Source organism: Cherax quadricarinatus, chromosome 25 (genome assembly GCF_038502225.1).
Source record: "Cherax quadricarinatus isolate ZL_2023a chromosome 25, ASM3850222v1, whole genome shotgun sequence".
NCBI lineage: Eukaryota > Metazoa > Arthropoda > Malacostraca > Decapoda > Parastacidae > Cherax > Cherax quadricarinatus.
Window position 1 is genome coordinate 2,068,726 of NC_091316.1, and position 13,037 is coordinate 2,081,762.

General features: G+C 38.5%; 1 protein-coding gene across 2 annotated transcripts in view; it reads right to left on the reverse strand.

The window, feature by feature from the left end:
• Positions 1 to 1,716: 1,716 nt before the first annotated feature.
• Positions 1,717 to 13,037, reverse strand: part of RhoGDI (rho GDP-dissociation inhibitor) — a 30,205-nt gene continuing 18,884 nt past the window's right edge. For both annotated transcript variants that reach the window (XM_053778640.2, XM_053778641.2), the window contains exons 4-5: positions 12,036 to 12,135; positions 1,717 to 4,750 (exon numbers count right to left, since the gene is read on the reverse strand). In XM_053778640.2, the coding sequence (XP_053634615.2) occupies positions 4,554 to 4,750; positions 12,036 to 12,135 (297 nt within the window). In that variant the 3' untranslated portion in view covers positions 1,717 to 4,553. The remainder of the gene's footprint in view (positions 4,751 to 12,035; positions 12,136 to 13,037) is intronic.

A 13,037-nucleotide genomic window follows, 5' to 3' on the forward strand; every position in this document is an offset into this window, starting at 1 on the left:
TTTCCATGGCTGTGAGTAGTCCTGTTATTTGGAAGGGCGAGTGCTGCTTGTAGTTAAATGCCAATGCTTCTCAGTGTGGATCATTAACTTCCAAAAGTTTTTCTACTCCTAGAGCAACTTTGGCCCAGGCTTATCTGGTGCTTGCCTAGCCAACCAGGCTGTTACTGCTTGTGGCCTGCTAGCCCAAATATCCAACACAACCTGGTTGATCTGGCACTTAAAGGAAGTACTTATCCAGTTTCCTCTTGAAGACTTCTACATTTGTCCCTGCAGTGTTTCCAATAACTTCTGGTAAAATGGTTGATAGTCTGGGACCACAAATGTTGATACAATATCCTCTCACTGTGCCCACATCACCCCTGCTTTTCACTGGGTTTATCTTGCACTTCTTCCCATATCTCACTCCAGTATGTTATGATGTGTGCATATTTGGGACTAGCCCCTCACATACTTTTTTGTATGTACAGTATATATTATCATGTATCTCTCTCTTCTGCTCCAATGAGTACATATTTAAGACCAAGGCATTCCCAGTAATTTAAGTGTTTTATTGGCTCTGCACAGGCCATGAATGATCTCTCTATCTGTCCCAGCTCTGATATATCTCCTGTCTTGAATGGGGCCATCAACACAGAACATTAATCTAAACAAGCGAGCACAAGCAATTTCCTTTGTTTTGAAAATTATTATCCACTCTTCCTGGCTGTCATAACATCCAGTTTAGCATGTTTGAAAAGAATGGTCAGGCATCATAATTACTCCCAGGTCTTTCACATGTTCCTTTGTTCTATTATGTGATCCTTTTGGGTTCTGTAGTGTCCCTTCTATATCTAAACAGGTTAAGTAAATGTACTCTGAAATGTTTCTGTAATACTGTTGGCAGTAGATGGTGGGGGTTAATAGTATCAGAGGAGAACACTAGTAAATCACTTTCAGGAAAAAAAAAAAAAATCTGCTTAAAGGTGTAACTGTCTAGAGGGCAGTCTGAAGAAAGTCAGCACTGAAAGATCACTGTGTTGGCCAGAAATATTATAACTGAGGGGGAGAGGACAGCGCTCAACTTGTTGGGGGTTACACAATGCATGGGGAATGGGAGGCAAACAAGTTCATTTCAAAGAAGGATGGATCAAAAGTCCTACCAGAATCAAGGAACCTCAGCTGAAGGATCTTGATTGGGATAATTTATCAAAAAATGTAAGACTGTTGGCACTAGTACAATCTTCTCAATTTACTGCATGAGCATCTTTAAATCCACGATCGATCTATATGCTAACCAGCAAAGATAAAGTCCCTAGAAGAGGGAATAAAGAAAACAATGTAAACAGGAAATAGTAGACACATACCTGTACAGATACTGTCAACTCCCCACCACTAGGCTGCAGCTCCAGGACTAACTTGGGCGAGGTAAAATGGGAAGCAAAGAATACAGATAGCAACACATCACAAATGCTGCAGCAGTTTTTCAAGCCATCCATTTCTCAGAATAAGGGTAACCCAGGCCAATACGGCCTAAGTCACTTTTGAAGCACTCCGTTGCTTCACACAATAGTGGCTGCTCTCAGGTTCTTTTTCAAGCCACTGCTTACAAACTTAAGAAATTTGTTTTAGATATTTATCCACAAAAGCATCTTCATGCAATTTCATATGATTAAAAATTTGGAACTGTCAAAACTACTCAATATGTAGTCTCCAAGGGTGGTATATAAAGAAGTGAAGTAAAAATTATAAATGTTTATTGCCCCCATAACATTAGTCTAACTTAGAGAGTAATGTTGGTGTTTTTAATACTGGTTCTCTTGCAATAACCATCATGATGACTGCCAACCACAATTTTTTTATCTTTAAATTATTATACTCAAAAGAAATGACATAAATGATAATTTTTTAATAGTATTATATAGGACCCAGTGAAATAAAACTAAAGGCATTTAACTTGTACTTATTTGATCCACTGAAATGCCAGACTTAAAACTGAAATACAGAGATCATACATCTATGCCCATAATTTTTATTTAACAAGTTCCAATTATACTGTACTTTTTTTGAATAGCTATGAAATAATTTCACAGGTCAATGAACCACTATAATAGTTTAAAGCTGTTTTCAATAAAAGTAATTTTCAATACTGTACACCAAACTTAGCAAATGGATGCTGTGTTACTCTTGGATTCTAAATTATTAATATGTTGATTATCTCATACATATTGTATTTTTATTGAAAAGCCTGCATCAATGATTTCTGGTAAAATTCAATAGGCACAATCGAAAATCTACTGTAGACCAAACTTACAATCATAACATGAATGAAAATTCTAAAATATTCCTCAATATGATTAAACTGCATTCTCAGCCAATTATGTTCTGAAGCTTATTCAGATGTGAAAAACACCTCTGAACACCACTCATCTCAAGGAGTAATACTAGCCTAGAAACATTTTTACATGCTCACTTGTAGGCTCTATGAAAAGTAATAGTAATGGAATGAATAAAATTAAAAAATATTTCTATAAATTTAGCATAGTTGTATCCCAAATTCTCTTAGGATTTTCTAATTGTAACTTTAAATGATTTTCTATCTGATACATCATATCAAATTCATGATAGAAAAAAATAATACCCCCTTTCACATTAACCAAATTACATTTGAGGACAAAACAGTATCATGCCCCACAAAAATCTAAATACACATAGAACCAACTTAAAGGCACTACCAATAACATCACCAGGTTAAACACTCACCCCAAGCTGTTGCTGTTAAAAAAGTGGAAAAGCAGGTAAGAAAGTTCGTACCAAAATTTTATCACAGAATCAGGAATTCTTGTTAGATCAAGTCGATCATGAGACCCGTGTCTAAGACATAAATCTCAACATTTTGTACACCATGATTCTTGGAAGCAAATGTACATACTGACAAGAAATTATTAAGGTTGTTTTTGCCCAAAAGTAATGGGATGCTGACATCTGAGCCTACCAATTCCACTGTAGAACACGCAATGCTGGAAATTTGTAAGGGGCCTTTAAAGGTGCATCTTAAGACTTTTGGATGGAAATTTATCGACCAAAAATAATAGAACGTGAATATCCTGTTACATACTCTTTTCTTACAAGACAAAGTGAACTTTTAGAAATAATGAACTTATTTGTTTTAATCGGTGATTTTGCCTTATGTATTACATGGATCACTCATTTACATTACCTTGATTATTAAGTACAAAGAAACTATCTGTAATATTAGGAGACAGCAATATCAGATGCTCACAAATCTCTAAAAAGTGTCTATTCAAAATAATTTTTCTCCATTCACACATAATGACTAGGCAAACTTCATTATCATCATACAGTGGAAGATGAATACTGTCTTTACAACACAACTAAGCTTTTGCACACCTTATGATCATACTTTACTATTTGTGCATTGATTTTATTTTTACAATTCCTTACATACTATCAATGGCACAGCTTGCTCATGGCAGGGGAATCAGGCTTACTGAAAACACATCAATCACTAAAAGGAACAATAATTCAAGTGTATACAATACTGTCTACAGAAGAGAAAAATGTAGCTTTCCTCATTAGAAATTACTAATGGAACATTTGTAAATACAGTATAAGTACTGCACCCACCTGGATTTTATACACCTGGGCACAAATGGAGGCCACTTATTTACCTTATTTTAGAAGAATATGTTTATTAGATCATTAAAAATAAAAGGGAATTACAGCCTTGAGATTTCCAAACAGTAAGGAATGCAATAAGATACGCATTACTCAGCAATTAAAAAAATAGATAACATTAACAGGGAACACTAATTGTGGTTTAAATTGTTACACTGGATACAAACTGAAGCAGCTCAAAATAATGGTTGCAAAATGTTGTGCGCTTCATCTGCCAATAATTACCTACATTGTGGCAGTCTCACAATAAGGTTATGGGCAACAAACCATTAAAGGGGGCAGAGCAGAATCAACAGAAAATCATCAAACAAAACTAAAGATGCTGGAATTCTAATTATAATGCAGGAGAATTAATATGCCTATTAGGTACATAAAGTATTGTGAATGTATATCATCTGCTAGAATAGGAAAGAAAGGCATTAGGCTTTGATATGCCCAGTGTGCCTACAATGACCAACCAATATGAGGATACAAAGATACTGAGGAAGAACTTTAAAATTAACTTCCTATTATCCGAATGCCTGAGCATATACAACACAGTCATCTGTAGATATGCTACAAAGATAATTAAATCCACCTACACACCACATTTCATTTTGTCAAGATGTTGCAAAAATCAGCAGAGCCATTTTTTCAGAAGCACAGGCAATCTAAGCACCATATCAAAGAATGAACGAGTTCTCAAAAGTATGCATCAAACCCTCTCTCTTCTTATGCCATGATTGTATACTGTGCCTAACACTCCAGTATTACCTTTGTTATGAAAAAGGACAAAGTTCTTTTCTAATTCCCTGATTGAACACCATTTGCTATTCTACAAACTTAAACAACCCTCATAAGTTCTGTACTTGTTATACCTCTACATCTTAGACTAGTCCTCAGTTCCAGTTCTCCTTGATGTTAAAGGACCATTTCCACTTGAGGTGTTCATTGCCATCATCATCAGTGAAAAGTGACTTGACTGTGTAGTGTCCACGGGCAATTAGTCCTGAAGGGGCATCTTCCATGGGGGTTGTGTATGACTGAATTTCTTCCTTCGGGGCATAAGAGCCAACCATGTGTGTCATCTTGTCCACTGTCAAGATAAACATATCTTACATACACAAAGTCCTACAAAATAAAACAAACTTTGAAGGAAATATTAAACTAATTCTTATGATTGACACTGCCATAGTTCAAAGCTAAAAACTCCATGGATATTTATCATTTACCAATACATTTTTCTAAAAGAGCAGGCAGTACCCAACTCTTCAAAGTCTACTCTCTGACCGCGGGTTCAATCCCACCCGTGGTATGGGTTGGTTTTTTCACTACTTCACAATTTCTACTACCACCACATAAAACTAAACTTTTTTTATGTAACATGACCTCAAAATGTGACAATATCTAAAATCTGGTAGGTTCCTGTACAATTTTCTAATCAAGCTATATTCAATTTTTTTTTTTTTTAACAAACTGGCCATCTCCCACTGAGGTATGGTGACCCAGAAAAGAAGAAACACTTTCATAAATTCAAAACTACAAATAAGCCCACCTCTCCTTCAGAGTGCAGGCACTGTGCTTCCCACCTCCAAGACTGTAACATCCTCACTCATCCTTCAGAGTGCAGGCACTGTACTTTCCACCTCCAAGACTGTAACATCCTCACTCATCCTTCAGAGTGCAGGCACTGTATTTCCCACCTCCAAGACTCACATCTGGCTAACTGGTATTCCTGAATCCCTTCATAAATGTTACCATGCTCATGCTCTAACGTAGCTTACAAGCACAGTTAAAAAATTATAGTTTGGTTAACACCATGAATTCCTCTGAGCATGCTGAACATAGGAATGAGACATTTTAGCAAGCAAGTTGTAACTGCATGAGCTAACGTGTACAGGCGGGCCCTACTTTACGGTAATTTGCTAACACGGACATTTCAAATGAAAGAAAATTCTTTTATACAGCTCCCTGATTTACTATGACATTGACCATGCACCACTCTATTTACATCTTCCGTGACCTCTGCATCTATTATGTTTGGAAACTTTCCAAAATTTCAAGTTTTGAAGTTATTTATTATTATTTTTTTTTTTATTATCACACTGGCCGATTCCCACCAAGGCAGGGTGGCCCGAAAAAGAAAAACTTTCACCATCATTCACTCCATCACTGTCTTGCCAGAAGGGTGCTTTACACTACAGTTTTTAAACTGCAACATTAACACCCCTCCTTCAGAGTGCAGGCACTGCACTTCCCATCTCCAGGACCCAAGTCCGGCCTGCCGGTTTCCCTGAACCCCTTCATAAATGTTACTTTGCTCACACTCCAACAGCACGTCAAGTATTAAAAACCATTTGTCTCCATTCACTCCTATCAAACACGCTCACGCATGCCTGCTGGAAGTCCAAGCCCCTCGCACACAAAACCTCCTTTACCCCCTCTCTCCAACCTTTCCTAGGCCGACCCCTACCCCGCCTTCCTTCCACTACAGACTGATACACTCTTGAAGTCATTCTGTTTCGCTCCATTCTCTCTACATGTCCGAACCACCTCAACAACCCTTCCTCAGCCCTCTGGACAACAGTTTTGGTAATCCCGCACCTCCTCCTAACTTCCAAACTACGAATTCTCTGCATTATATTCACACCACACATTGCCCTCAGACATGACATCTCCACTGCCTCCAGCCTTCTCCTCGCTGCAACATTCATCACCCATGCTTCACACCCATATAAGAGCGTTGGTAAAACTATACTCTCATACATTCCCCTCTTTGCCTCCAAGGACAAAGTTCTTTGTCTCCACAGACTCCTAAGTGCACCACTCACTCTTTTCCCCTCATCAATTCTATGATTCACCTCATCTTTCATAGACCCATCCGCTGACACGTCCACTCCCAAATATCTGAATACATTCACCTCCTCCATACTCTCTCCCTCTAATCTGATATTCAATCTTTCATCACCTAATCTTTTTATCCTCATAACCTTACTCTTTCCTGTATTCACCTTTAATTTTCTTCTTTTGCACACCCTACCAAATTCATCCACCAATCTCTGCAACTTCTCTTCAGAATCTCCCAAGAGCACAGTGTCATCAGCAAAGAGCAGCTGTGACAACTCCCACTTTGTGTGTGATTCTTTATCTTTTAACTCCACGCCTCTTGCCAAGACCCTCGCATTTACTTCTCTTACAACCCCATCTATAAATATATTAAACAACCACGGTGACATCACACATCCTTGAAGTTAGTGTATTTTATATATACTGATAATTATACTTGTCTAGGTAGTAGGTTGGTAGACAGCAACCGCCCAGGGAGGTACTACCGTCCTGCCAAGTGAGCGTAAAATGGAAACCTGTAATTGTTTAACATGATGGTAGGATTGCTGCTGTCTTTTTTCTGTCTCATAAACATGGACGATTTCAGGTACATCTTGCTACTTCTACTTACACTTAGGTCACACTACACATACATGTACAAGCATATATATACATGCCCCTCTGAGTTTTTTCTATTTTTCTTTCTAGTTCTTGTTTATTTCCTGTTATCTCCATAGGGAAGTGGAACAGAATTCTTCCTCCGTAAGCCAAGTGTGTTGTAAGAGGCGACTAAAATGCCGGGAGCAAGGGGCTAGTAAGCTCTTCTCCTGTATATATTACTAAGTTTAAAAGGAGAAACTTTTGTTTTTCTTTTTGGGCCACCCACCCTGCCTTGGTGGGATATGGCTAGTTTGTTGAAAAAAAAAAAATTATACTTGTGTGTACCTGTACCTAAATAAACTTACACTGTGCTGGCATGCAGGTACACATTAAAATCACCAAGAGTGACTCAATAGTATTGAACATGCAATAAGCATAATAATAATAATAATAATAATAATTTCAAGAGTGTATCAGTCTGTAGAGGAAGGAAGGCGGGGTAGGGGTCGGCCTAGGAAAGGTTGGAGGGAGGGGGTAAAGGAGGTTTTGTGTGCGAGGGGCTTGGACTTCCAGCAGGCGTGCGCGAGCGTGTTTGACAGGAGTGAATGGAGACGAATGGTTTTTAATACTTGACGTGCTGTTGGAGTGTGAGCAAAGTAACATTTATGAAGGGGTTCAGGGAAACCGGCAGGCCGGACTTGAGTCCTGGAGATGGGAAGTACAGTGCCTGCACTCTGAAGGAGGGGTGTTAATGTTGCAGTTTAAAAACTGTAGTGTAAAGCACCCTTCTGGCAAGACAGTGATGGAGTGAATGATGGTGAAAGTTTTTCTTTTTCGGGCCACCCTGCCTTGGTGGGAATTGGCCAGTGTGATAATAAAAAAAAATAATAATAATAAACATGGGTGATGAATGTTGCAATGAGAAGGCTGGAGGCAGTGGAGATGTCATGTCTGAGGGCAATGTGTGGTGTGAATATAATGCAGAGAATTCGTAATTGGGAAATTAGTAGGTGTGGGATTACCAAAACTATTATCCAGAGGGCTGAGGGGTTGTTGAGGTGGTTTGGACATGGAGAGAGAATGGAATAAAACAGAATGACGTCGAGAGTGTACAAATCTGTAGTGAAGGCAGGGTAGGGGTCAGCATAGGAAGGGTCGGAGGGAGGGGGTAGAGGTGGTTTTTGTGTGCGAGGGGCTTGGACTTCCAGCAAGCGTGCATGAGCGTATTTGATAGGAGTGAGTGGAGACAAATGGTTTTTAATACTTGATGTGCTGTTGGAGTGTGAGCAAAGTAACATTTATGAAGGGATTCAGGGAAACTGGCAGGTCAGACTTGAGTCCTGGAGATGGGAAGTACAGTGTCTACACTCTGAAGAAGGGGTGTTAATGTTGCAGTTTTATAACTGTAGTGTAAATCACCTCTCTGGCAAGACAGTGATGGAGTGAATGATGAAAGTTTTTCTTTTTTTGGGCCACTTTGCCTTGGTGGGAATAGGCCGATGTGTTAATAATAATAATAATAATAATCGCTCTTGGCACTTCAAATATCATATACAGTGGACCCTCCATTTTCATTGATCTCCGTTATCGCTGATTTCAGTTTTGGCCGACTTTTTTTTTTGTTGATTTTTGGCTTCTGTTTTTGTCGATTGTACGGAACCTGTCCAATACCCAGCGCATAGACAAAGCTGCCTCCCACACGCATTCTCAGCCAGCGTTACGTTGTTTCACACAAAACATTTCATAATAATCCATTGTTTTTGCCACTTGTTTATTGTGTGTGACTGCTAAATAAGCCACCATGGGTCCAAAGAAAGCTTCTAGTGTGAATTATTATATCGTGAGAAACACGATATAATTCAAGAAAAAGTTTGTAGAAAAATATGAAAGTGGTGGTGGTAGAGGGTGCCTTCTTCAGTGATTCTACTAACTCCTCCAATATTGTTGGAGTTATATACGGCTACAGAAAACACCGCCACCTCAGCTGCAGCCTTCATCACCGTTATGTACGGCTTATGCTCTCAGTGGCCCTTACACACCTAGCAAAACAACAGTCGTAACATACATAATGACTTATTTTATTAATTTTAGAGTATATGTCATGTTTCTATGTTATTAAGATTGCTTATTATGTCATATTAGTTGAATTGTGATAGATAAATAAGCTGCAGAATTGATATTAGTGTCATATTCTCCAACAATAAACTCGCCTCCCCTCCCTCACACCAACAAGTCTTTTCAATAAAGGTAAGTGTGATGTTAAATGTTCATTTATACATTTTATTAGTGCTTTACATTTGTCATTCTTTTCTGCATGTAAATCTATATTTAAGCTAGAGAAGTGGCTAGGGAAGTGACTGCTGATATGGACTTGGTACCTAGAGTCCTTATGGAGGGAGATTCCCCTTCCAAACAATAACCTCTTCCCTCCTCCATCAACAACAGCCTTCAATAAAGGTAAGTGTCATGTGTAATGTTCATTCTTTTGTGCATGTAAATCTGTCTAAGGTAAAAAAAATTTTTTTTGTCGATACTTCTGGGTGTCTGAAACGGATTAATTCCATTTACATTATTTCTTATTTTGAAAATGGTTTCAGTTTTGGCCGATGGCTCTGGAATGAATTAAACACGAAAACTGAGGGTCCACTGTATGTTAATATAGACATTTTCAATAATCAATCTATGTTTTTTCAAAATTATATAAGAAATTGGATATCAAATTGGGAAGGGGTATGGAAGAAGTGAATGTTTTCAGATACTTGGGAGTTGAAGTGTCGGCGGATGGATTTATGAAGGATGAGGTTAATCATAGAACTGATGAGGGAAAAAAGGCAAGTGGTGCGTTGAGGTATATGTGGAGACAAAAAAAGTTATCTATGGAGGCAAACAAGGGAATGAAAGTATAGTACATGTAGTACCAACACTCTTATATGGGTGTGAAGCTTGGGTTGTGAATGCAGCAGCGAGGAGGCGGTTGGAGGCAGTGATGTCCTGTCTAAGGGCAATGTGTGGTGTAAATATTATGCAGAAAATTCAGAGTGTGGAAATTAGGAGGTGTAGAGTTAATAAAAGTATTAGTCAGAGGGCTGAAGAGGGGTTGTTGAGGTGGTTTGGTCATTTAGAGAGAATGGATCAAAGTAGAATGACATGGAGAGCATTTAAATCTGTAGGGAAAAGAAGGCGGGGTAGAGGTCGTCCTCGAAAAGGTTGGAAGGAAGGGGCAAGGGAGGTTTTGTGGGCGAGGGGCTTGGACTTCCAGCAGGCGTGCACGAGCGTGTTCGATAGGAGTGAATGGAGACGAATGGTATTTGGGACCTTATGATCTGTTGGAGTGTGAGCAGGATAATAGTTAGTGAAGGGATTCAGGGAAACTGGTTATTTTTATATAGCCGGACTTGAGTCCTGGAAATGGGAAGTACAATGCCTGCACTCTAAAGGAGGGGTTTCAGGATATTAGCAGTTTGGAGGGATATGTTGTGTCATTTATATGTATATACTTCTAAACTGTTGTGTTCTGAGCACCTCTGCAAAAACAGTGATTATGTGTGAGTGAGGTGAAAGTGTTGAATGATGATGAAAGTATTTTCTTTTTGAGGATTTTCTTTCTTTTTGGGTTACCCTGCCTCAGTGGGAGACGGCTGACTTGTAAAAAAAAAAAAAATAGTATTATCCCCCATCTCAAGGAAAACCAGTTTAGCAAAATTACCCAAATTTTCATAACTTTAAGTGTGGGAAGGAGGGGGAAGAAAAACCTCCAGGTGACCAATTTTCCTATTAAAATTAGGAAAAGCTCAGAAAAATGATGGCACAAGCCAACAAGTACAGTTTCAGTTGCAGGGAAAAACTATTATGGCTATAAGCATTTCATCCACTGATTGCTAATACACTACCAGTGACTATTATAAACTAATCTCATCAACATAAAATACTAAAAAAGTAACAAAAGTTTTACACTACCTTTAATTATTTTTTATAAACTGATGTCACTCATACAATTTACTATAATTTTTATAATACTGATATGGAAGAATTTGATCCTACCTTAAATTCCTAGTTTTCTGGCATGTTGATAAAGTGCTTGGAGATGGTTCATGTGACCAAGTGGTAGATGGTTAAGAGTAATTGTTTTATCAGCTGATGCCACTTACACATTCTGCTATACAATTTTCTTTTATAAGTGACAAGGAAGAATTCTATCCCACCTTAAATTACTAATTCTCTTGCTGAATCCTTGTTGCTAAGGCTACATGACTACTGAGGTAGACGGGTACAAGTTATCTATGTTTTACCAGCTGACTGTTGTGGGTCTGTCTGTCTAGGTTATGAGAGTCACTACAGCATATCCTGAATCAAGCCAGAGTCAGCAACCAGCTTTCCCTAGGCCATATAAATTTCTGTACAGAGAAATGTTCATGCTGAGCTAATTTTGTAAAACTTTTGCTTTGCTTAAACTTGGGCAAAACAGCACACTAACATTTTTTAATATAAATACGAACAGCACTATTTAAAAGTGCTATGAGAAGCCCTACCATACGTAATTTCTTTTCAGGGTTGAAGTCAACCCAATAAGGCAGTCTCAAGTAATCATACAGAAAGAAAATTATACTGCAATACATGTGGAAAATTGTAGCACCAATCAAATAAGTTACTCAATATACTAGGCTAACCACTGTGAAAAGAATAGTGAACTTCCAAGTGTTTTTGTGATTTCTCACATCAAGGAACTTAGTTCCTTGATTTCTCACATAATGTGAGAAATCACAAAAGGGCTTGGAGGTTCACTATTCTTTTCACAGTGGTTGTTCTGCACACTGTGATGTCACCTGTTTACTGTGATCTTACTGCATACTAGGCTAAGTTCCTGATAACTTTCATTCTTTCACATCTTGCATATACTACATTATGTTGATTTCAAGTAGCAAAACTAGAGTACAAAATTATAAACCAACACATACCTAGGATTCCCTTCCTAAATGTTCGTTGAATGTACTTCAAACCAGTCACAATCTCCCGTTGTACATGGAAGTCGATGCGTATCTTGTAACTAATACCCTCCTGAAAAGAATTTTTCTTAAGTAATTTAGCCATTTTGTTTAACTAAAATCTAAAAGTCACATCTAGCCTCTGTTAGATAACTACAGTATTACTATCACATAATTATTAATTACAGTAAAACCTCGATTTAACAGACCCAGACTTAATATAATTTAGAAGCAATGGACAAAATTTTGGCTGGACAAATTACAAATTGTTTAATATATTTATAGATGGGGTTGTAAGAGAAGTAAATGCGAGGGTCTTGGCAAGAGGCGTGGAGTTAAAAGATAAAGAATCACACGCAAAGTGGGAGTTGTCACAGCTGCTCTTTGCTGATGACACTGTGCTCTTGGGAGATTCTGAAGAGAAGTTGCAGAGATTGGTGGATGAATTTGGTAGGGTGTGCAAAAGAAGAAAATTAAAGGTGAATACAGGAAAGAGTAAGGTTATGAGGATAACAAAAAGATTAGGTGATGAAAGATTGAATATCAGATTGGAGGGAGAGAGTATGGAGGAGGTGAATGTATTCAGATATTTGGGAGTGGACGTGTCAGCGGATGGGTCTATGAAAGATGAGGTGAATCATAGAATTGATGAGGGGAAAAGAGTGAGTGGTGCACTTAGGAGTCTGTGGAGACAAAGAACTTTGTCCTTAGAGGCAAAGAGGGGAATGTATGAGAGTATAGTTTTACCAACGCTCTTATATGGGTGTGAAGCATGGGTGATGAATGTTGCAGCGAGGAGAAGGCTGGAGGCAGTGGAGATGTCATGTCTGAGGGCAATGTGTGGTGTGAATATAATGCAGAGAATTCGTAGTTTGGAAGTTAGGAGGAGGTGCGGGATTACCAAAACTGTTGTCCAGAGGGCTGAGGAAGGGTTGTTGAGGTGGTTCGGACATGTAGAGAGAATGGAGCGAAACA